The 27,033-nt window shown below is 44.9% G+C and overlaps 1 protein-coding gene across 1 annotated transcript in view; it reads left to right on the top strand.

Annotated features, from left to right (window-relative positions):
* The first annotated feature begins 735 nt into the window (after window positions 1-735).
* LOC126212761 (uncharacterized) overlaps window positions 736-27,033 on the top strand; it is a 170,991-nt gene continuing 144,693 nt past the window's right edge. The window contains exon 1 of the mRNA XM_049940168.1: window positions 736-823. Within this exon, the coding sequence (XP_049796125.1) occupies window positions 736-823 (88 nt within the window). The remainder of the gene's footprint in view (window positions 824-27,033) is intronic.

The following is a 27,033-nucleotide window of genomic DNA, read 5'->3' as shown; positions in this document are numbered from 1 at the left end:
GTAGCACCACATTTCGAAAGCTTCTATTCTCTTCTTGTCCAAACTATTTACCGTCCATGTTTCACTTCCATAGATGGCTACACTCCATGATTTTTGCATTTTCCTTGTTACTGTGTGTCATTCTTCCATCTTCATCTTTCAGTATTAGTGTAGGGGCCTCATATTGTTGTAGTTGTTTCCCAAAGATGTTGTAGTAGTTCCTGGAGTTGGTTTTATGATAATTACCTTCTATAGAGTTTATAATATCTTTATGGAATCCTCTCTTGATTCTTCTTGTTTACACACACACACACACGTGTGTGTGTGAGTGTGTGTGTGTGTAAAGAAGTATTGCAGTGACTGTGTATTGACGTTAATAAGTGAATTAGCAACTGACACTGTAAGTTCCCTTACTGAAATGTACCATTCTTTACTCATAAAGCTGATGTTATTACTGTACTTTCCGTGATGTCGAGGCCAATTGTGTGAAAATATACGGAACGACTGATATTTCGTCCTAATTCTATTAAATAAAAAAAATCTGAAAGCGGTTGTTCTCACGGGCGACTGCACGCAGTGTTGCGGCCTTGAAAGTGCGGGGATTCTCTGCTCACGCCCGCCCCTCCGCTCCCCCACTTCCGCCGCTATCGCAAGACGTCGGCGTGCGCGACGCGATGCTCACCTGTCTGCTGAGGTGTTTGTATATCTCTGGCCGCTCTGCCCGCGGCGTCAGTCCCACGCGCTCAGTCCGCTGAGATGTGCTCGCCGAGACGGGTCGGGCACGTGCCCCTAGCGCTGTTCCTGCTTTCGCTGCCGCTGCCGTTGCTCGCCGCGGAGAAAGACGGTGAGTCGGATTAGAGGCGCACAGCGAAAATCTGTCCAGCTGGCAGCGAACTTCTACTGCGAACCCGAGAGGGTTCGTAATCGCCAGTTCATGAACCTCTTTCGTGTTCTACATCTACATCATTACTCTGCAATTAACGTTTAAGTGCTCGGCAGAAGGTTCATCGAACCACAATCATACTATCTCCCTACCATTCCACTCCCGAACAGCGCGCGGGAAAAACGAACACCTAAACCTTTCTGTTCGAGCTCTCATTTCTCTTATTTTATTTTGATCATCATTCCTACCTATGTAGGTTGGGCTCAACAAAATATTTTCGCATTGGTGACTGAAATTTCGTAATTAGATCTCGCCGCGACGAAAAACGTCTTTGCTTTAATGACTTCCGTCCCAACTCGCGTATCATATCTGCCACACTCTCTCCCCTAGTACGTGATAATAGAAAACGAGCTGCCCTTTTTTGCACCCTTTCGATGTCCTCCGTCCATCCCACCTGGTAAGGATCCCACACTGCGCAGCAATATTCTAAAAGAGGACGAACGAGTGTGGTGTAAGCTGTCTCTTTAGTGGACTTGTTGCATCTTCTAAGTGTCCTGCCAATGTAACGCAACCTTCGGCTCGCCTTCCCCACAATATTATCTATGTGGTCTTTCCAACTCAAGTTACTCGTCATTTCAACACCCAGGTACTATGTTAGGTTAGGTCAGGTCAGGTCAGGTCAGGTCAGGTCAGGTCAGGTCTCCAATCTTCTTAATCTATTTTTGTATTCGGGGTGCCTAACTTTGTAAAGCGCATCATCAGCTTCATACATCTCTATTAATTTTGTAGTTGTCGGCACACACCAATTGTATTTACCCGCAATGTTTATAAAATCACTACAGACGACAGAACGCTGCAGCAATGCTAGCGCCCCATGTGGTAACATGTCACATTGCAGTGAACAGAAGACAAGCGATTTCTTTGATCAAATTTACTGCGAGGCCCTAGATTTGATCAAATATTGGACGACATTTGACAAAGTTCCTATTACGCCATCAAATATCTTTGACAAAGATATTTGACAAAGAAATTTGATAGTGTAATACCGGCCTAAGATTCACTCTCTTTCCGAGCGGCTAGCCGCGAATCACAAACTGGACTGCTGTTGCCGTATTTTTCGATAATACAGTTTCATTCATAGAGCGACCGAATTGCAATAACTCGTGCAGATCGTTAATTTATTACAGTCACGCGACAGAATGTATAAATTTGACTTTCTTGCATGTGAATGTGGTCTCACAATTTAGCATTTACCCGTATAGTACTGTCAGTAGGGGGGGGGGGGACATTCAAGATAACAGACACTGAAACTCTTATGCATGAAGCAATGGACAGCTGTGTTGTGTCACACTGAAAAGTTTCAAAAATAAGACTTTCACAGTGAGGTGAAGATGGATAAAAGCCTAGAACTATCATCCTTAATTTACAATCAGATGTTTCGGACATGGACTCAGATAGCAGATGGTATTACGATGTAGACTTTGAAACAAAGTAAAGTAACGATTTTTCTTGGTTTTAAAGATTAATATTTTAAAAACGTTTTTGTCAACATATCAATTGCATACACTGTACACATTTTATTGATTAGGGATATGTAGCCTATGAAGTATTCGGACTGTAATGTTCAACGCATTGCCCAAGGAGGAGTTAAGCTTTTCCCAGCCTCTTGTATTACGTGCGGAAATGCGTTTGGGTAAATTCATCAAAAACTCCAGTATGTCGACAAGTAAGCCCCTGTCGTATTTATGGCACGAATTGGAAAATGCCTTAAAATGGAAAGGAGGGTTACCTGTCGAGATATCGGTAGATTTCGACGTTATCAGAGCATTCATTCGAATTATTCACAGAAGATGAGTAACTGTTAGCTTATTCAATGGATTATAAATCCGTTCTCCCACTGTAATGTCGAACGAGTTAGTTTAAATTGATAATGCCTGTTCACACCGAAAAATATGATTACATACTGACAATTTTTATGATCTTTTGCACTAGTATTTGCTACCAGTAATTCTTTTTTACGCATAGTGATTAACATTGAACTGCAGTGAAATACACCCACATATGCGCATACATGCACATTGCAGTTGTCTAACAAATATACACTAATGGCCATTAAAATTGCTACACCACGAAGATGACGTGCTACAGACCCGAAATTTAACCGACAGGAAGAAGATGGTGTGATATGCAAATGATTAGCTTTTCAGAGCATTCACACAAAGTTGGCGCCGGTGGCGACACCTACAACGTGCTGACATGACGAAAGTTTCCAACCGATTTCTCATACACAAACAGCTGTTGACCGGCGTTACCTGGTGAAACGTTGTTGTGATGCCTCGTGTAAGGAGGAGAAATGCGTACCATCACGTTTCCGACTTCGATAAAGGTCGGATTGTAGCCATCGCGATTGCGGTTTATCGTATCGCGACATTGCTGCTCGCGTTGGTCGCGATCCAATGACTGTTAGCAGAATATGGAATCGGTGGGTTCAGGAGGGTAATACGGAACACCGTGCTGGATGCCAACGGCCTCGTATCACTAGCAGTCGAGATGACAGGCATCTGATCCGCACGGTTGTAACGGATCGTGCAGCCACGTCTCGATCCCTAAATCAACAGATGGGGACGTTTGCAAGACAACAACCATCTGGGCGAACAGTTCGACGACGTCTGCAGCAGCACGGACTATCAGCTCGGAGACCGTGACTGCGGTTATCCTTGACGCTGCATCACAGACAGGAGCGCCTGCGATGGTGTACTCGACGACGAACCTGTGTGCACGAATGGCAAAACGTCATTTTTTGAATCCAGGGTCTGTTTACAGCATCACGATGGTCGCATCCGTGTTTGGCGACATCGCTGTGAACCCACATTGGAAGCGTCTGTTCGTCATCGTCATACTGGCGTATCACCCGCCGTGATGGTATGGGGTGCCATTGGTTACACGTCTCGGTCACCTCTTGTTCGCATTGATGGCGCTTTGAACAGTGGACGTTACATTTCAGATGTGTTACGACCCGTGGCTGTACCCTTCATTCGATCCCTGCGAAACCCTACATTTCAGCAGGATAATGCACGACCGCATGTTGCAGGTCCTGTACGGGCCTTTCTCGATACAGAAAATGTTCGAGTGCTGCCCTGGCCAGCGCATTCTCCATATCTCTCACCAATTTAAAACGCCTGGTCAGTGGTGGCCGAGCAACGGGCTGGTCACAATACGCCAGTCACCACTCTCGATGAACTGTGGTATCGTGTTGAAGCCGCGTGGGCAGCTGTACCTGTACACACCATCCGAGCTCTGTTTGACTCAATTCCCAGGCATATCGAGGCCGTTATTACGGGCAGAGGTGGTTGTTCTGGATACTGATTTCTCAGGATCTATGCACCCAAATTGCGTGAAAATGTAACCACATGTCAGTTCTAGTGCAATCAATACCCGTTTATCATCTACATTTCTTCTTGGTGCAGCAATTTTAATGGCCAGTAGTGTATATAATATTGTTCGCTATAGTTCATTGTATTTGTTAGGGGCGGACGTCCCACGCCGCTTGTTGAAGTTCGTCGTTGATCCATGAAGTCAGTGTTTTATTACAGAAGGCAGCTACACCTCTGACCGAACAAGCTGAGCTACCGTGCCGGCTAGCAGGGCGGGCATTTAACAGCTGTTACAGACTCCGCGCACGGCTGAGAGTTTCCGGCGCTCACACGGTCGAGAGAGAGAAAGAGAGAGAGAGAGAGAGAGAGAGTCGCTTTCTCTCCTCTCGCTGAGTCACGCCGTCTTTCAAGGACTCGGCACGGACGCTCCCAGCAGAGAGAAGAGAAAGGTCACCACACACACTGGGTACGCTAGAGCATTGAGCAGCGGCCACGCACGACGGAGTACGACTGCTGTCCTAAAGCAAACAAAATGCTACTCGTACACTGGAGGGGAATGGTGGCTGTGCTCACCCGGACAATATCAATTCTCCGCATGCATAAGCGTCCGCAAGGAGAGGCTACAAGGGGCAGTTATTAGAGATGGGTACATCTACATCTACATGACTACTCTCCAATTCACATTTAAGTGCTTGGCAGAGGGTTCATCGAACCACAATCATACTATCTCCCTACCATTCTACTCCCTAAACCTTTCTGTTCGAGCTCTGATTTCTCTTATTTTATTTTGATGATCATTCCTACCAATGTAGGTTGGGCTCGACAAAATATTTTCGCATTCGGAAGAGAAAGTTGGTGACTGAAATTTCGTAAATAGTTCTCGCCGCGACGAAAAACGTCTTTGCTTTAATGACTTCCATCCCAACTCGCGTATCATATCTGCCACACTCTCTCCCCTATTACGTGATAATACAAAACGAGCTGCCCTTTTTTGCACCTTTTCCATGTCCTCCGTCAATCCCACCTGGCAAGGATCCCATACCGCGCAGCAATATTCTAACAGAGGACGAACGAGTGTAGTGTAAGCTGTCTCTTTAGTGGACTTGTTGCATCTTCCAAGTATCCTGCCAATGAAACGCAACCTTGGCTGGCCTTCCCCACAATATTATCTGTGTGGTCTTTCCAACTGAAGTTGTTCGTAATTTTTACACCCAGGTACTTAGTTGAATTGACAGCCTTGATAATTGTACTATTTATCGAGTAATCGAATTCCAACGGATTTCGTTTTGGAAATCGTGTGGATCACATCACACTTTTCGTTATTTAGCGTCAACTGCCATTTGCCACACCATACAGCAATCTTTTCTAAATAGCTTTGCAACTGATACTGGTCTTCCGATGACCTTACTAGACGGTAAATTACAGCATCATCTGCGAACTACCTCAGAGAACTGCTCAGATTGTCACCCAGGTCATTTATATAGATCAGGAACAGCAGAGGTCCCAGGACGCTTCCCTGGGGAACACCTGATATCACTTCAGTTTTACTCGATGATTTGCCGTCTATTACTACGAACTGCGACCTTCCTGACAGGAAATCACGAATCCAGTCGCACAACTGAGACGATACCCCATAGGCCCGCAGCTTCATTAGAAGCGAACGAACGGGTGCAAAGGAACGGTTCACCAAGATGAACGAAAGGACCGAGGAAGGAATTCCGAGCAACGATCGGTTCATAGTTCACTTCGGTCGCGGCGGTCTACTTATAGTTCCCGGGAACGGGGAACTATCGGTTCGTAGTTCACTAGTTCACTTCGGTCGCGGCGGTCACTTGGGCAGTTCTCGTTCCAGCCTGGGTCGCGTGCTCGTCTCCGTCTCGGTCTCCCTCGGCCGCACTCGTCGTTCTTCGCATGACCACCTGTCTCAGTTCCACTGCCGACTGCTCCTAGTTAGTCCAGTATCCAGTTGTTCGTTTCGTTCACTGCGCTGGCCCATTTTACATGTGTTACAAACTGTTCTTGCACTTGGGTCTCGCTATTCAGCGTCCACGACCGGTAATCAAAAAGTATTTTATAGTTACGTAAATTACATAAAAATTACTTTGTATGTGATAGGTACGTCTCTTCAGGTAACAAAAGGGCAAATCAGCTCACTTCATTATACAGATGAGGAGCAGAAGACGTACTTATAAGAAGGCAAGTGTTTTTGTTATTCATATATTTTTTGCTTTCATCGACTTGATTTAGCAGCCAACTTTCAATAATTTTCTTAATTTTTAGTGTAAGAAAATTCATATAAAACGATTTTCGTGTATCTTTCATATACGAAACATTACATTTAGGAAAGCTGTAATTATTTTTAATTTTGGTTGTTTCCAATTTGAATTACCTGCTAGTTTGGTTTCTTTGAAAAAAAAAAAAAAACGTGGGTTGTGGGTCAGTTTGGCTCAGTAGGAGAAGCGGTGCGTCTCCATTTGAAAAGTCATAGATTGCCGTAAAATCGTATTTACTCATTATCTCAAACATTTGTTCAGAAGGGGATTTCAAACCAAAAACTTGATTACTGGGAACTTAACTATTATTATTATTATTGCTGCATTAACTTTAATAATGCAACATAAAAACCTCATTTTTACTAAGCGTGTGACGCAAGTATGATGAGAAAACCAGATTTTATTTTATGCTTCCATAAAGTCTCTACTTCGCCTACGAACTCAGAGACAACGTGAAGTATATAAAGGGTGTAAACGATTATTGTTTACAACTTAGCATAGCTATGTAGTGGAAGTCGAAACGAAGAATTTTATACAAGACACTTGTGGTCTATTAAGTTGGGAAACAGCCACTAACAGGTTCACAAGACTACATGAGCTATAGCCCATGCGCGTCGCGTGAGATTTTCGTGTTCTCTTCTCCAGCTCTCTACACATCGTCATCGATTGTTTCGCAATTGTTGCCTGCATTAGCTTGTTATGCCTTCACTGCCTAATTATTACATGTTTCTCTGTCTGTTGTATCTGCTCGTAACGGGCAACACATCGTCCGTAATTGGCGATCAGTCTGTACTCGGGGCCGGTTTTCCGTGCGCTACCATATATTATTTCCCTGCGATCAGCCACACAAGGCTACGGTTGGCTAAACGAGAGGTTCTGCAGAATCACAGAAATTACTTCTAAAAGTGTGTAAGAATTCTGTAATGAATAAAAACTCTATACTCCAGGGGGGAGGCAAGTGCCCCCTCTTGGTGCCCTCCATCCTTCAGTCACCTACACTACTAGTTTTCAGTTTTGTCATAAGAACCGTATACCAAGCACAAATGAACGGTGAACGAGTAAAAATGAACGGTTCCCAAAAAAGAACGATCAGCAGTGAACTAGTTCCCAAGGATGAACGAGTTTGCCCATCTCTAGCAGTTACCCCCTGCTGGAACTGGTCAAAGCTTTTTATTCAAAATCCTGACCCATGCTGCTGCCTCTTACAACCGTCCACAATTGCGAAACTATTGCTGGTGCAGGACTTCCTGCAAAACTTCGGTAGGATAAATGTCTGGCCGGCCGCTGTGGCCGAGCGGTTCTAGGCGCTTCAGTGTGGAACCGCGCTGCTGTGACGGTCGCAGGTTCGAATCCTGCCTCGGGCACGGATGTGTGTGATGTCCTTAGGTTAGTTAGGTTTAAGTAGTTCTAAGTTCTAGGGAACTGATGACCTCAGATGTCGAGTCCCATAGTGCTCAGAGCCATTTGAACCATTTGGAAACAATGTGTGGCCGCATTACATAGGAGTGTGCGCACAGTTTTGATGAGAACGTGTACATCGTACGATGTCTCTGCCAACATCGTGAGATAAATCTGTAACCGTTTTACGAAGTGCGCCCGACCATCAGACAGGGAAAACCGCGTTAAATTAACTCCTTACGTGCGCATGCGATGGAGGAAATGACAGCAGCATTACATTACAATCTGCTTTAGACGTCCGATCCATAGGATAGAATGTGAAGGTACTTTATTCACCGGATACATTTTATTTTGTTTGTAACTTCCCCACTGTGTGTTTCTGTGTGAAATTTAGCCCGACTTCATCTCCCGCTCTATAAAAGAATCTACGTGTTACCGAAAGTATGCACCCGGAATCTGTGGTCCAACTTAAACATGTACGCTATTCTTTGACTAAGCAGAACCTAATCTGAGCTGAACTGTAACTGGTCTGAATACAACTTCTCTTTACTAGTATATTAAATGGGCAACTGAAGTAAAACAATTACGTGTCCCTAATCAAAATTTCGACTTACGTCGCATCTTGACAACACTGTTGCAGATTTCTCGAAAGCACGACAACAAACAGCGGCTAAGCTAGACTTCTGTTTCTAAATAAATATTCAAACTGTTGCATAGTATACGGTGCAGTGTGGCAATGCGTGATGATAAACCTCCTTTAAACAGTGGGATGGGGAGAGTAACTATTATTGTGAAACGATATTCCAAGACAACTACGGGGTGTTCAAAAAGTCTCTCTGCAGTGCCGTAGGATTGTTAGCTGCGCGTGCCGTATGATTAGACGAATTGAATTGTGTATTCAACAACAGGGGGACACTTTCAACATTTAATGTGAAAATTTGTAAGTAAAAATGATAATTCAATAAATTAATAACTTGTATTTCACTGAGTTTCACTTCGGTATATTCACTGCGGCATGCGGCACTGCAGAGAGACTTTTTGTACGCCCCGTATTTTGGAATGAAGTATGTATTCAAAAAGACAGAGTTAAACTTCGCCTCATCTTCACACACAACATTGATCTGAATAATACTATGCTTGACAAAGTGAACAATGGTTTAAAAAGGGTACAACGTTAACAGAGAATTTGTATAAAGCCAAACAGCTGAATCAGTTAACACAGGGTGTCCAGAAAAGGGCTCCCTGATTTCAAAATTAAATATCTCGAAAACAAAGATCGATAGAGGAATGCAGTAAACGGTATGTTTATTGTGAAAGCTGTAAGAAGTTTATACAGCAGTTTGAAACAATAGTTACAAAAGCTGCTAACAGATGGCGCTGAACGCTGTATAGCTCATATCAGCATACATAAGTGAAATAATCGTATGAAAACAATCTTTGCAAACAATCACATCACAATGTTTTCAAAATGTTCACCATTGGTACTGCAGAGGTGGCGCAAACGAAGAATGAAATTCGCCATCACATTTCGTACTGTCTCAACCGAAATGGATTCACATACCACAGAGATCGCCGGTTCAAGCTCGTCCAGCGTGGCGGGATGCTTCGGGTAGACCGTGTCTTTCACTGTGCCCCCCCAAAAAAATGTCACAGGGAGTGAAACCCGCGAATATGGAGGCCAATCCATGCCTGCACCAGTGAAATTGGGACATTTCAAAGCAATGACTCGATTCCCGAAGTATTCCTCAAGAAAGCGAAACACTTGCTCGGTCCGATGTGGTCGGGCTCCATCTTGCATAAACCATTCAGTACCCGGTCGATCCTCTAACGCTTGCTGTGTGGCGACAAATTGTTCCAAAATTGCAACGTAACGTGCACCAGTAACCGTTTCTCGAATGAAAAAAGGGCCAATAATGCCCCTGCTGCATACTGCAGCCCACACAGTAACTTTAGGAGAATACAGGGGTTTCGCTTCACACCAATATGGCTTTTCGGAACCCCAAAAATCGCCAGTTCTGCTTATTCACGTATCCATTCAGGTGGAAGTGTGCTTCATCTGTAAACCAGATGCAGCCAACATCAATTCCTTCACTATCAATCATTGTGAGCATCTGATTAGCAAAGGCAACCCTTTGTTGCACAGCTCGTACGGGTATGGCCTGGTGCGTTTGAATTTTGAATGGAAACACGTGTAGGCTCTTTCTCAGTATTTTCTGCGTGCTGGAACGCTTCAAACCAGTCTCAGATGCAATTCTACGGACGGATGACATTGGATTTCGCTGAATAATTCCAGAAACTGTGGCAATATTTTCAGGCGTAACTGCGCTTTGCTTGCGGCCAACATGCCCCACTAGATCATCAGATACGCTGCCTGTTCGTTGAAATTTTGCGAAGAGCGTACGAATGGTTTTCGCATCGCGTCCTTTTGGAACATTAAATCGTGATTGAAAACTTCGCCTTGTTGCCGTAGGACTCTCTTCTAACCTGTGGTACTCTAGCACCAGAAAAACGCGTTGTTCAATGGAGTACACGGTTTTAATCTCTTCCTTCGGTACGCTAACCTCCTTTCACGTTTCAATAGTGGAACTGATCGCTCTGGGCTTCGGATCGCTATTTATACTAGGCATTACGTATGGCGATTACAGCGCCATCAGTTGGCAGCTTTTGTAACTATTATTTCAAAAAATGGTTCAAATGGCTCTGAGCACTATGGGACTCAACTGCTGAGGTCATTAGTCCCCTAGAACTTAGAACTAGTTAAACCTAACTAACCTAAGGACATCACAAACATCCATGCCCGAGGCAGGATTCGAACCTGCGACCGTATTATTTCAAACTGCTGTATAAACTTCTTACAGCTTTCACAATAAACATACCGTTTACTGCATTCCTCTATCGATCTTTGATTTCGAGATATTTAATTTTGAAATCAGGGAGTCTTTTTCTGGGCACCCTGTATAATAATGCGTGACTCAGGGAAGTGTGGTGGTCTTTCTCTCAGCTATGAGCAAATTAACTAGCTGACAATAATGATTCCGACAAACTAGCTGGACTGTACTGCTGCGTTACCTCGAACTTGTTCTCTTAAAACAATACATTCAAAATTTATATTTCTTTCGCCATTTAGTATACAGAGTGGTCCATTGATAGTGACCGGGCCAAATATCTCATGAAATAAGCATCAAACGAAAAAACTACAAAGAACTAAACTCGTCTAGCTTGAAGGGGGAAACCAGATGGCGCTATGGTTGGCCCGATAGATGGCGCTGCCATAGGTCAAACAGATATCAACTGCGTTTTTTAAAAATAAGAACCGCCATTGCTTATTACATATACGTGTACTACGTAAAGAAATACGAATGTTTTAGTTGGACCACTTTTTTCGCTTTGTGACAGATGGCACTGTAATAGTCACAAAAATATGAGTCACAATTTTAGACCAACAGTTGGTAACAGGTAGGTTTTTAAATTAAAATACAGAACGTAGGTACGTTTGCACATTTTATTTCGGTTCTTCCAATGTGATACATATACCTTTGTGAACGTATCATTTCTGAGAACGCATGCTGTTACAGCGTAACTTCCTTGTAAATACCACATTAATTCAATAAATTCTCAAAATAATGTCCGTCAATTTGCATTTGGCAATACGTGTAACGACACTCCTCTCAACAGCGAGTAGTTCGCCTTCCGTAATGTTCTCACATGCATTGACAATGCGCTGACGCATGTTGTCAGGCGTTGTCGGTGGATCGCGATAGCAAATATCCTTCAACTTTCCCCACAGAAAGAAATCCGGGGACGCCAGATCCGATGAACGTGCGGGCCACGGTATGGTGCTTCGACGACCAATCCACCTGTCATGAAATATGCTATTCAATACCGCTTCAAGCGCACGCGAGCTATGTGCCGGACATCCATCATGTTGCAAGTAGCCTACATCGTCATTCTGTCATGCAGTGAAACATCTTGTATTAACATCGGTAGAACATTACGTAGGAAATCAGCATACGTTGCACCATTTATATTGCCATCCATAAAATGGGGGTCAATTATCCATCCTCCCATAATGCCGCTCCATACGTTAACCCGCCAAGGTCGCTGATGTTCCACTTGTCGCAGCCATCGTGGATTTTCCGTTGCCCAATAGTGCATATTATGCCGATTTACGTTACCGCTGTTGGTGAACGACGCTTCGTCGCTAAATAGAACGCGTGCAAAAAATCTGTCATCGTCCCGTAATTTCTCCTGTGCCCAGTGGCAGAACTGTACACGACGTTCAAAGTCGTCGCCATGCAATTCCTGGTGCATAGAAATATGGTACGGGTGCAATCGATGTTGATGTAGCATTCTCAACACCGACATTTTTGAGATTCCCGATTCTCGCGCAATTTGTCTGCTACTGATGTGCGGATTAGCCGCGAGAGCAGCTAAAACACCTACTTGTGCATCATCATTTGTTGCAGGTCGTGGTTGACGTTTCACATGTGGCTGAACAGTTCCTGTTTCCTTAAATAACGTAGCTATCCGGCGAACGTTCTGGACACTTGGATGATCTCGTCGAGGATACCGAGCAGCATACATAGCACACGCCCTTTGGGCATTTTGATCACAGTAGCCACACATCAACACGATATCGACCTTTTCCGCTATTGGTAAACGGTCCATTTTAACACGGTTAATGTATCACGAAGCAAATACCGTCCGCACTGGCGGAATGTTACGTGATACCACGTACTTATACGTTTGTGACTATTACAGCGCCATCTATGACAAAGCGAAAAAAGTGGTGGAACTAAAACATTCATATTTATTTACGTTCTAGACGGATATGTAATAAAAAATGGGGGTTCCTATTTTTAAAAAACGCAGTTGATATCCGTTTGACGTATGGCAGCGCCATCTAGCGGGCCAACCATAGCGCCATCTTGTTTCCCCCTTCAAGCTAGACGAGTTTCGTTCTTTGTAGTTTTTTGGTTTGACCCTTATTTCGTGAGATATTTGGCCCGGTCACGATCGATGGACCACCCTGTATACATAATATTCACTATTGCTGTCCTTTACAATAAATCTTTCTTCATCTAACAGATACCATCACAACTCAAAACAGCAGTACAGAATACGTCCGCCAGCTAGCGGCACACTTCCGCTAAGAATGTATCGGACTGCGGAGAGTCTAAGATTGTGCCACAACAAGAGCTAAGATTGTTTAACAGTAACGTGACTCTCTCTCTCTCTCTCTCTCTCTGACGTGCACATTGTTAACTTACAGATATCGAAATGACGTGACCGCCTTACACAGGCCATTGTGCATCGGACTCCAAAGGATATTGGTTCCAAAACTGTTACGAAGCAGTCAGACGTAAATGAGAAAAAAATATAAAATCTCAATTTACTTGATACTTAAAGCACTAGATGGATCTGTATTAAAGCAAAGTGAACGCATATCATTTAACATTTATTACTAACTGGAAATATATCTTTTTTTTTAAATTTTCTCGAGTAAGGATGTAAAATAAACCTAGAATACAATTTTCATATTTTTACATCAGATTACCAGTTAACTACAGTTTTTTTCTGCAATACATTTATATTCCTAATGTCCATTTCTTTTCCACGACAAAATCGGCATGAATTCCCCGCATCCCTGTTCTATGTAAAATCGAATAATAATAGGACAAGGCGCAATTACGGTTCCATACAAACTTGAGTGTGTATATAGGCAGTTGGTCCACTCTGGAACTCGAGGCTCTCGACCATTTTTGCCTGTTGTGGACACGGATACAGGCAAGATATCGCTCTCAAGGATTCCAGAACGTTCGAGAACTTTTTAATTTCATGTTTGAACTCGGATAACAAATGACAAAAGAAAGTTTTTCCTTGTGATATAATTACAAATTAACAGTTTTCCGAGATTTTTTCCCATTACTTTTACTCAGAAACATTCCTTCCTGCAAACGTTCAAGGCCCTATGTCAAGGTTTTAATGAGGGAGCTCCCCAGTATCAAAATATGTGACATAATGGCTGTATCTTTTGACTGCATTGACTTACGAGCTTCACTTTGGCCCATTATGTTCGAGTATAATGACTTTTCTGGAGACTAGAAATCTACTCTGTAGGAATCAGCATGGGTTTCGAAAAAGACGATCGTGCGAAACCCAGCTCGCACTATTCGTCCACGAGACTCAGAGGGCCATAGACACGGGTTCCCAGGTAGATACCGTGTTTATTGACTTCCGGAAGGCGTTCGATACAGTTCCCCACAGTCGTTTTAATGAACAAAGTAAGAGCATATGGACTATCAGACCAATTGTGTCATTGGATTGAAGAGTTCCTAGATAACAGAACACAGCATGTCATTCTCAGTGGAGAGAAGTCTTCCGAAGTAAGAGTGATTTCAGGTGTGCCGCAGGGGAGTGTTGTAGGACCGTGGTTATTCACAATATACATAAATGATCTTGTGGATGACATCGGAAGTTCACTGAGGCTTTTTGCGGATGATGCTGTGGTGTATCGAGAGGTTGTAACAATGGAAAATTGTACTGAAATGCGGGAGTATCTGCAACGAATTGACGCATGGTGCAGGGAATGGCAATTGAATCTCTATGTAGACAAGTGTAATGTGCTGCGTATAAATAGAAAGAAAGATCCCTTATCATTTAGCTGCAATATAGCAGGTCAGCAACTGGAAGCAGTTAATTCCATAAATTATCTGGGAGTACACATTAGGAGTGATTTAAAATGGAATGATCATGTAAAGTTGATCGTCGGTAAAGCAGATGCCAGACTGAGATTCATTGGAAGAATCCTAAGGAAATGCAGTCCGAAAACAAAGGAAGTAGGTTACAGTACGCTTGTTCGCCCACTGCTTGAATACTGCTCAGCAGTGTGGGATCCGTACCAGATAGGGTTGATAGAAGAGATAGAGAAGATCCAACGGAGAGCAGCGCGCTTCGTTACAGGATCATTTAGTAATAGCGAAAGCGTTACGGAGATGATAGATAAACTCCAGTGGAAGACTCTGCAGGAGAGACGCTAAGTAGCTCGGTACGGGCTTTTGTTGAAGTTTCGAGAACATACCTTCACCGAGGAGTCGAGCAGTATATTGCTCCCTCCTACGTATATCTCGCGAAGAGATCGTGAGGATAAAATCAGAGAGATTAGAGCCCACACAGAGACATACCGACGATCCTTGTTCCCAGGAACAATACGAGACTGGAATAGAACGGAGAACCGATAGAGGTACTCAAGGTACCCTCCGCCACACACCGTCAGGTGGCTTGCGGTGTATATATGTAGATGACGATGTACCAAGGGTCCATAGCCTGTAATACGTGATATAAATATCAACTTGATACATCTACCACTTCCTAATAAGAAAGGGAATAACAGATGGATGCACATACACTCCAGGAAATTGAAATAAGAACACCGTGAATTCATTGTCCCAGGAAGGGGAAACTTTATTGACACATTCCTGGGGTCAGATACATCACATGATCACACTGACAGAACCACAGGCACATAGACACAGGCAACAGAGCATGCACAATGTCGGCACTAGTACAGTGTATATCCACCTTTCGCAGCAATGCAGGCTGCTATTCTCCCATGGAGACGATCGTAGAGATGCTGGATGTAGTCCTGTGGAACGGCTTGCCATGCCATTTCCACCTGGCGCCTCAGTTGGACCAGCGTTCGTGCTGGACGTGCAGACCGCGTGAGACGACGCTTCATACAGTCCCAAACATGCTCAATGGGGGACAGATCCGGAGATCTTGCTGGCCAGGGTAGTTGACTTACACCTTCTAGAGCACGTTGGGTGGCACGGGATACATGCGGACGTGCATTGTCCTGTTGGAACAGCAAGTTCCCTTACCGGTCTAGGAATGGTAGAACGATGGGTTCGATGACGGTTTGGATGTACCGTGCACTATTCAGTGTCCCCTCGACGATCACCAGTGGTGTACGGCCAGTGTAGGAGATCGCTCCCCACACCATGATGCCGGGTGTTGGCCCTGTGTGCCTCGGTCGTATGCAGTCCTGATTGTGGCGCTCACCTGCACGGCGCCAAACACGCATACGACCATCATTGGCACCAAGGCAGAAGCGACTCTCATCGCTGAAGACGACACGTCTCCATTCGTCCCTCCATTCACGCCTGTCGCGACACCACTGGAGGCGGGCTGCACGATGTTGGGGCGTGAGCGGAAGACGGCCTAACGGTGTGCGGGACCGTAGCCCAGCTTCTTGGAGACGGTTGCGAATGGTCCTCACCGATACCCCAGGAGCAACAGTGTCCCTAATTTGCTGGGAAGTGGCGGTGCGGTCCCCTACGGCACTGCGTAGGATCCTACGGTCTCGGCGTGCATCCGTGCGTCGCTGCGGTCCGGTCCCAGGTCGACGGGCACGTGCACCTTCCGCCGACCACTGGCGACAACATCGATGTACTGTGGAGACCTCACGCCCCACGTGTTGAGCAATTCGGCGGTACGTCCACCCGGCCTCCCGCATGCCCACTATACGCCCTCGCTCAAAGTCCGTCAACTGCACATACGGTTCACGTCCACGCTGTCGCGGCATGCTACCAGTGTTAAAGACTGCGATGGAGCTCCGTATGCCACGGCAAACTGGCTGACACTGACGGCGGCGGTGCACAAATGCTGCGCAGCTAGCGCCATTCGACGGCCAACACCGCGGTTCCTGGTGTGTCCGCTGTGCCGTGCGTGTGATCATTGCTTGTACAGCCCTCTCGCAGTGTCCGGAGCAAGTATGGTGGGTCTGACACACCGGTGTCAATGTGTTCTTTTTTCCATTTCCAGGAGTGTAGATAGCTTGTGACATTTCTTTTTTGCATGTGACATTATAAAAAACTAGCCACTTTCGAAATTTTTTCCTTTGGTTCTACTGTGATACCTTGCTTCTTGGCAAATTTCATTATTCTAGGTGCAAGAAACGCCCAGTCGTATTAAATCTACAGAAATGACTCAGTTTCGCTGGTGAGTCCGTAAATGGTGGTATGAGAGGCGTGCAATATAACCGGGCACGCTTTTCCACCCGAATTTTGCAATAATGAAGCCAGTCCGTCCTTGAATTGACTTCGTGAGCCGCCGAGAGGGAATTCTTCCTACCTGTTAAGTGGATATGCTCTCGTGGTTTTATGTCCTCTTGCAGTGCCGTAGCAGCGTCGCCTGGTTCTGAAAGTGCAATACCAGTGTCTACACTTTACGTAATGAAGTGGCAAGAAGCTTTTTGTGGAAATAATTTTTACACGGGTAGCCACTATGGTGCGTTTACAGGGTGTTTCAAAAATGACCGGTATATTTGAAACGGCAATAAAAACTAAACGAGCAGCGATAGAAATACACCGTTTGTTGCAATATGCTTGGGACAACAGTACATTTTCAGGCAGACAAACTTTCGAAATTACAGTAGTTACAATATTCAACAACAGATGGCGCTGCAAGTGATGTGAAAGATATAGAAGAGAACGCAGTCTGTGGGTGCGCCATTCTGTACGTCGTCTTTCTGCTGTAAGCGTGTGCTGTTCACAACGTGCAAGTGTGCTGTAGACAACATGGTTTATTCCTTAGAACAGAGGATTTTTCTGGTGTTGGAATTCCACCGCCTAGAACACAGTGTTGTTGCAACAAGACGAAGTTTTCAACGGAGGTTTAATGTAACCAAAGGACCGAAAAGCGATACAATAAAGGATCTGTTTGAAACATTTCAACGGACTGGGAACGTGACGGACGAACGTGCTGGAAAGGTAGGGCGACCGCGTACGGCAACCACAGAGGGCAATGCGCAGCTAGTGCAGCAGGTGATCCGACAGCGGCCTCGGGTTTCCGTTCGCCGTGTTGCAGCTGCGGTCCAAATGACGCCGACGTCCACGTATCGTCTCATGCGCCAGAGTTTACACCTCTATCCATACAAAATTCAAACGCGGCAACCCCTCAGCGCCGCTACCATTGCTGCACGAGAGACATTCGCTAACGATATAGTGCACAGGATTGATGACGGCGATATGCATGTGGGCAGCATTTGGTTTACTGACGAAGCTTATTTTTACCTGGACGGCTTCGTCAATAAACAGAACTGGCGCATATGGGGAACCGAAAAGCCCCATGTTGCAGTCCCATCGTCCCTCCATCCTAAAAAGTACTGGTCTGGGCCGCCATGTCTTCCAAAGGAATCATTGGCCCATTTTTCAGATCCGAAACGATTACTGCATCACGCTACCTGGACATTCTTCGTGAATTTGTGGCGCTACAAACTGCCTTAGACGACACTGCGAACACCTCGTGGTTTATGCAAGATGGTGCCCGGCCACATCGCACGGCCGACGTCTTTAATTTCCTGAATGAATATTTCGATGATCGTGTGATTGCTTTGGGCTATCCGAAACATACAGGAGGCGGCGTGGATTGGCCTCCGTATTCGCCAGACATGAACCCCTGTGACTTCTTTCTGTGGGGACACTTGAAAGACCAGGTGTACCGCCAGAATCCAGAAACAATTGAACAGCTGAAGCAGTACATCTCATCTGCATGTGAAGCCATTCCGCCAGACACGTTGTCAAAGGTTTCGGGTAATTTCATTCAGAGACTACGCCATATTATTGCTACGCATGGTGGACATGTGGAAAATATCGTACTATAGAGTTTCCCAGACCGCAGCGCCATCTGTTGTTGAAAATTGTAACTACTGTAATTTCGAAAGTTTGTCTGCCTGAAAATGTACTGTTGTCCCAAGCATATTGCAACAAACGGTGTATTTCTATCGCTGCTCGTTTAGTTTTTATTGCCGTTTCAAATATACCGGTCATTTTTTAAACACCCTGTATGTAAGAAACATCGTAAAATGAACGTGTTCACACTCATTATAAGGTACCAGAGCACGGTCTACCACAGGACTAGATCGAAAGATACCCTGTCGCCGACTGCCGAATATGACGCACAGTCTGTAATTTGAGCATACGATTGGTACAGTTCGTATAAGACCGTACATCCTCGGTTATGCCAAAGTTATTCATTTATTCTTTAACATCAACGTTTCCTGACACTATAAAATTACTGAAAAATAGTGTTTATGACCCGTAGACTCCTCCTAATGTGCTCAGTGCCAAAAGGCAACTTTTGTTAACAAATATTTATTATTAACAATTACTTGATGCGCGCCAGAGCAAACGTCCGTTCCCTACATAACTCCTTGCCGACGCTACCAGCGACTTCTGCATCATCACCTCATGCCCCTGGTTCTAAAGAGCGCCAATGGCCAATCGCCTCTGCTCGCCAGCGTGGGAACGTACACTATGTGATCAGAAGTATCCGGACACCCCCAAAGACACACGTTTTTCACATTAGGTGCATTGTGCTGCCATCTACTGCCAGGTACTCCATATCAGCGACCTCAGTAGTCATTAGACATCGTGAGAGAGCAGAATGGGGCGCTCCGCGGAACTCACGGACTTCGAACGTGGTCAGGTGATTGGGTGTCACTTGTGTCATACGACTGTACGCGAGATTTCCACACTCCTAAAGATCCCTAGGTCCACTGTTTCCAATGTGATAGTGAAGTGGAAACGTGAAGGGACACGTACAGCACAAAAGCATACAGGCCGACCTCGTCTGTTGACTGGCAGAGACCGCCGGCAGTTGAAGATTGTCGTATTGTGTATGCTACTCTATCCTGTGCAAGCTTCTTCATCTCCCAGTACCTACTGCAACCTACATCCTTCTGAATCTGCTTAGTGTATTCATCTCTTGGTCTCCCTCTACGATTTTTACCCTCCACGCTGCCCTCCAATGCTAAATTGGTGATCCCCTGATGCCTCAGAACATGTCCTACCAACCGGTCCCTTCTTCTTGTCAAGTTGTGCCACAAACTCCTCTTCTCCCCAATTCTATTCAGTACCTCCTCATTAGTTATGTGATCTGCCCATCTAATCTTCAGCAATCTTCTGTAGCACCACATTTCGAAAGCTTGTATTCTCTTCTTGTCCATACTATTTATCGTCCATGTTTCACTTCCCTACATGGCTACATCCCATACAAATACTTTCACAAACGACTTCCTGACACTTAAATCTATAACCGATGTTAACAAATTTCTCTTCTTCAGAAACGCTTTCCTTGCCGTTGCGAGTCTACATTTTATATCCTCTCTACTTCGACCATCATCAGTTATTTTGCTCCCCAAATAGCAAAACTCCTTTAGTACGCCGCTTGACGGGCTCGGGCGCCGCGGCCTGCAGTCCCGGGTTCGGCGCCCGCCTGTCGCCCGCCTCCGCCGCCCCCGGGCTGCGCGGCAGGTTCTGCTGGGGAGGCGGGGCCGCATTCCTGCGCGCTCTCAATTTTACTGTCGTCCTCCAGAGCGATCTGCATGCTCGGCATTCCAGCTGCCCTGCCGAGGCTTCTTTCCTTTTTTTCAGTTTCGGTCCGCGCACGTGGCTCGCACTTCGTGTTCCAATTAAACCTGGTTTTACACCGGAGCGAACACGAGCGTCAGCGACAGACAAGTCTCTGCGGTGTAAACGATACGCGAGCGCGAGCGAACTCCATTTGCTACTGCTCGGTTCGCATTCGACAGTGTGTACGTTGGTTTTCAGTCTTTTAATGAACCATGGTAGCAAGCTCACGTCCTCTGAATATCGTCGCAAAAAACCACACCGCTACGTTCTCTAGTTTTGTTGTTGTTCTTCACATTGAATAGCCAGATTTACGTATTACACTGCTAAATGTCAATAACAATAAAATTGGACGTGATAACTGACGAAGGCTTTCTGTAGCTTTTCTTTTGACCAAAAAATCGTCTGTGCCGTATTCATTTACCTTACTAAACTTTTATTTCTCTACTTTTTCTCAAAACAGATGCATATTTTCTCTTGAGTACTATTGATACTCACAAATACACTATGTGATCAAAAGTATCCGGACACCTGGCTGAAAATGACGTACAAGTTCGTGGCGCCCTCCATCGCTAATGCTGGAATTCAGTATGGGCTTGGCCCACCCTTAGCCTTGATGACAGCTTCCACTCTCGCAGGCATACGTACAGTCAGGTGCTGGAAGGTTTCTTGGGGAATGGCAGCCCATTCTTCACGGAGTGCTGCACTGAGGAGAGGCATCGATGTCGGTCGCTGAGGCCTGGCACGAAGTCGGCGTTCCAAAACATCCCACAGGTGTTCTGTAGGATGCAGGTCAGGACTCTGTGCAGGCCAAGTGTCGTGTAACCACTCCGCCACAGGCCGTGCACTAGGAACAGCTGCTCGATCGTGTTCAAAGACGCAATCACCATCCCTGAATTGCTCTTCAACAGTGGGAAGCAAGAAGGTGCTTAAAACATCAATGTAGGGCTGTGCTGTGATAGTGCCACGCAAAACGACAAGGCGTGTAAGTCCCCTCCACGAGAAACACGACCACACCATAACACCACCGCCTCCGAATTTTACTGTCGGTTCTACACACGCTGTCAGACAGAACATAATCCAATGGAGTAACCTTTGTTTACGTGTCAATGGAGACATTTTTGAAAAGCTACTGTAATTCAAATTGGGTTGTGTTAATGTGTTGTCTCTTGGTACATAAAAAGTGGAAAGTGTTTCTTGGTTTAATTAACTTGCCACCAGAGAAATCTTCCTCTACCGGTTTAAATACTCCTCATAGGAAAAAATGGCATTAGGGAAAAATATTTGTTTCGATGTCCCGTTCAATCCCCCAGAGTTTCTCGGTTTAAATACTTTTCACCCTATATAGTTGGTTGTGGTACTGCGTATACAAGGTATAAAAGGCAATGGATAAGCGCCGGCCGCTGTGGCCGAAGGGTTCTAGGCGCTTCAGTCCGGAACCAGGCGGCTGCTACGGTCGCAGGTTCGAATCCGGCCTCGGGCATGGATGTGTGTGATGTCCTTAGGTTAGTTAGGTTTAAGGGGCTCCGGAAAGGCTCAAAATCATGAAAAGTTCAATTTTTACTTTTTTGCGTTTTCTGAATCTGCAGACTATTACCTTTTAATAGATATATAATTTATTCAATTCCGAAGACTACAACTATTTTTAAATTTTTTTTGAAATGTGTTCTACATAGGCGTGACCCACTGTGGCGCTGTTAAACTGCTGTCAAATGGTGTTATTATTAACGTCCGTGTTCATCAGCTACATTTTAGTGATGTGAGATAAAGTATGTGTTGTGGCTAACCTGTGATGGTTCAATATATATCGCTGGTGTGATTGTCGATTGTTTCATGTTTATTTACTCTGTAGTTATCTCTAAAATATTCGGAATTAATTCTGTTTCTTGAGTCTCTGTTTTGTTGAAGTATAATAATGAGTAAAAGTAAAGTTATTAGAAATCCTCTGAAGGCTTTTAAGAAAAGGAGAAATGTTGGAAAGCCAAAGGTATGTGTTATTACTGTAAACAATAAAGACGATGAAAATCCCCAACATAGCTTGTGTCCCAAAGAAGAAGACAGTTGGTGTAAATATAACAAAGGATTGCTAACTGGTGAAGTGTACACTCATAAGCATAATGTGCCTCATGCAATATTGGAGGTGATAAAACCTATTTTCAGAGACTTAGCAGCACCTGAACTGTGTATTCACGGAAAAACTCAAAACCCCAATGAAAGTGTAAATAGTGTTATATGGTCGAGAATCCCCAAGACTGTATTTGTTGGAATAGAAACACTTCACTTTGGTGTGTATGATGCTGTTGCGACTTTGAATGATGGCAACATTGTAAGGTGCAAGGTATTTAGAAATATGGGAGTGAAGATAGGTTCTAACATGGTACGAGCGATGCTTGCTTTAGACAAGGAACGCCTTCGGGCTGCAGACAGGGCTGTAAAGAGTCTAGAAATACAAGCAAGAGTAAACAGGAGGAGGAACAAGAGGAAGCTGGAGGAGGAGTTTGCAGAGGATGAAGATAATCCATCCTATGGACCTGGAATGCACTAAAAAGTTAATCCAATCTTTGTCGCTCGATTCCCAAAACTTTTATTTTCTCATACTAATTACATGTTTTCTAAGGATCCTCCAAACATATTTGTTTCAAACTTTCAGTAAATGTTACACAGTACCTTCTGCATAATTTAACACAGCCTTTTTCCAAAAAACTGTATATTTTTGAATATATAAATAAAAAATTGCAAAAAAATGTTGTGAATTTTCATTACAATTGAAAAAAAAATCATCTTTAACAACTGAACTAAAAGTTTGTAAAATCCCTGTGTTAAGTTGTAGCCCATATTCCAATAAATAATCTGTAAAAAGTTCAACTTCCTACCAAGATGTAATTTATAAGCGTTATTTTAACATTGCAAGTATAGGGCGTTCCGGAGCCCCTTAAGTAGTTCTAAGTTCTAGGGGACTGGTGACCTCAGATGTTAAGTCCCATAGTGCTCAGAGCGATATTGAGCAATGGTTAAACGGAGCTGTCATTTGTACTCATGTGACTGATGTGAAAGTGTGTCCGACGTGATTAGGGCTGCATGACGGGGAATGAACAGACTCTGAACCCGGAATGGCAGTTCGAGCTAGACGTATTGGCCATTCTGTTTCGTAAACTGTTAGCGTATTCAGTATTCTGAGATTCACGGTGGCCAGCCACCTGCACTTAAGGAAGGCGTTCGCATAGAGTTGTCAGTGCTAACAAACAAGCAACACTGCGTGAAATAACCACAGACATCAATGTGCGACGTACGACGCACGTCTTTGTTGGGACAGCGCGGCGAAATCTGGCGTTAATGGGCTGTGGCAGCGGACCACCGACGCTAGTGACTTTGCCAACATCACGACATCGCCTGCAGCGCCCCTCCTGACCTCGGAACCGTGTCGGTTGGACCCTAGACGACTGAAAAACCGTGGCCTGGTCACCTGAACTCCGATTTCAGTTGGTGAGAGCGGATCCCAGGGCTCGAGTGTGGCGCAGGTCCCACGAAGCCATGAACCCAGGTTGTCAACAGGGCACTATGAAAACTAGTCGTGCTTCCATAATGGTGTGGACTGTATTTACACTACTGGCCATTAAAATTGCTACACCACGAAGATGACGTGCTACAGACGCGAAAATTAACCGACAGGAAGAAGATGCTGTGATATGCAAATGGTTAGCTTTTCAGAGCATTCACACAAGGTTGGCGCCGGTGCCGACACCTACAATGTGCTGACACGAGGAAAGTTTGCAACCGATTTCTCATACACAAACAGCAGTTGACCGGCGTTGCCTGGTGAAACGTTGTTGTGATGCCTCGTGTCAGCAGGAGAAATGCGTACCATCACGTTTCCGACTTTGATAAAGGTCGGATCGTAGCCTATCGCGATTGCGGTTTATCGTATCGCGACATTGCTGCTCGCGTTGGTCGAGATCCAATGACTGTTAGCAGAATATGGAATCGGTGGGTTCAGGAGGGTAATACGGAACGCCGTGCTGGATCCCAACGGCCTCGTATCACTAGCAGTCGAGACGACAGGCATCTTATCCGCACGGCTGTAACGGATCGTGCAGCCACGTCTCGATCCCTGAGTCAACAGATTGGGGGCGTTTGCAAGACAACAACCATCTCCACGAACAGTTCGACGATGTTCGCAGCAGCACGGACTATCAGCTCGGAGACCGTGGCTGCGGTTACCCTTGACGCTGCATCACAGACAGGAGCGCCTGCGATGGCGTACTCAACGACGAACCTAGGTGCACGAATGGCAAAACGTCATTCTTTCGGATGAATCCAGGTTCTGTTTACAGCATCACGATGGTCGCATCCGTGTTTGGCGACATCGCGGTGAACGCACAGTGGAAGCGTGTATTCGTCATCGCCATACTGGCGTATCACCCGGTGTGATGGTATGGGGTGCCATTGGTTACACGTCTCGGTCACCTCTTGTTCGCATTGACGGTACTTTGAACAGTGGACGTTACATTTCAGATGTGTTACGACCAGTGGCTCTACCCTCCATTCGATCCCTGCGAAACCCTACATTTCAGCAGGACTATGCACGACCGCATGTTGCAGTTCCTGTACGGGTCTTTCTGGTTACAGAAAATGTTCGACTGCTGCCCTGGCCAGCACATTCTCCAGATCTCTCACCAACTGAAAACGTCTGGCCAATGGTGGCCGAGCAACTGGCTCATCACAATATGCCAGTCACTACTCTTGATGAACTGTGGTATCGTGTTGAAGCTGCATGGGCAGCTGTATCTCTACACGCCATCCGAGCTCTGTTTGACTTAATGCCGAGGCGTATGAAGGCCGTTATTACAGCCAGAGGTGGTTGTTCTGGGTACTGATTTCTAAGGATCTATGCACCCAAATCGCGTGAAATTCTAATCACATGTCAGTTCTATTATAATATATTCGTCCAATGAATACCCGTTTATCATATGCATTTCTTGTCGGTGTAGCAATTTTAATGGCCAGTAGTGTATGTGGCGTGGACAGCGTTCTCTGGTCAAACTAAGGCGATCACTCTCTGGAAATGGTTAAGTTCGGCTACCTGCGAGACTCCTTCACAGCCAAGCGACGATGGAATTCTTATACATGATAATGCACCATGTCACTTGGTCACAGTTGTTTGCGGTCATTTGAAGAATCCCAGCGAATTAATTGACAACTGAGATCGCCGGACAGAATCCGATCGAAAATGTGTAAGACATAATGGAGATGTCAGTTCGTGGATAAAATCCTTCGCTCCTACAGAGACCGCATAGCTGCCGGCCTTTGTGGCCGAGCGGTTCTAGACGCTTCAGTGCGGAACCTCATTGCTGCTACGGTCCCGGGTTCGAATCCTGCCTCGAGCATGGTTGCGTGTGATGTGGTTAGGTTAGTTAGGTTTAAGTAGTTCCGAGTCTAGGCGACTGGAGACCTCAGATGTTAAGTCCCATACTACTCAGAGCCATTTGAATAGCATAGGTGCAAATTGTTTGGATATCACAGCATTTACACTTGTACTGCAGAAATGAAGGTTTCAGGGGGAGTCGAATCGTCCCCTTACACACGTTCGAACGCTAACCACTCACATTTTTATCTCATTTTGTTCGTTATTGTTCGTTGCATTCGTTCGGCGTGAACGTTCATATTCACGTTCATCTGTTCACTCAGTTTTTATTTATTTGTTTTTACTACAGAAGGCAGCTATCTCTCTGACCGAACACACTGAGCTACCGTGCCGGCCCACTATCAATTCTAGCGTTCTGCACCTTCTAACAACCCTACCACAACAAAGGTCAAAAATTAATTATGGTTGTAGTGTTCCTCACGCTGCTAAATATTGCATTTTCGGGCAACTACAAAGTTATATTATGTGGCAGGTGTCATTAGAGCACTGTTAATAAAGTCATTTCTTGAAACAATGGATAAACTAGGCGCTCATCTTTTCGTGTTTCCCACTCTGGTCTCGTTGTGAACTCATGCCTCAGTCGTGGAAAACCTAGGAGGTGGTGATTCCAAGCTTGGATGCAAAGAGGCCTAGGTGTTATTCTGCGATATTCAAAATTTTTTGTGTGTGTTTCATAAACCATTCTTGAAGATTAAACTTTTGCAAGTTAGGACCATAGTGATGTAAAAAAATAATCAGCACTCCGAATTTAAGTTACACTTCTTTTTTATTACTTTTGTTGCAATACCACGTAACTCATTCCAAAACATCACTTCACAATATAAAACATACTTGAAAATATCTTCCTCACTGTTAAAGTTCACATTTCATAAACTGACTACAATTTGCGCCTTTTTAACATGACGACCAAAACTTGACTCTCTAATAACCGGTTACGCGCCCAAAGATCAGAGTTACAAGTACGTCAAAGATCATAGTGACAAAAGAAAGAATACACATAACAATAATATCATTGCAATATATACATATCGATGTATCGAAGTACCTCTACATTAATGAAATCAAATGTGAATGTTGTCACAGAGATATGTTAACTATTTTACAGAAACACAGTAGAATATTGCTGGTATCGAGAGGTTGAGGTGAGGTGCCGTAATGGTTTCGTAATTCAAGTACCATTACAACCTACAGTCTTAAACATCCGCTAGAGAATAGAAGCCTAAAACTTGACTTGCGATTTTGTCGGAGCTGCAGTACGTCTTACTACTTGCGCATTATGTTGTTCTAATGGCCC

Source organism: Schistocerca nitens, chromosome 11, assembly GCF_023898315.1.
Source record: "Schistocerca nitens isolate TAMUIC-IGC-003100 chromosome 11, iqSchNite1.1, whole genome shotgun sequence".
Classification (NCBI taxonomy): Eukaryota; Metazoa; Arthropoda; class Insecta; order Orthoptera; family Acrididae; genus Schistocerca; species Schistocerca nitens.
Note: the sequence above shows the minus strand (reverse complement) of the source record. Positions and strands in the feature narration are given on the sequence as shown.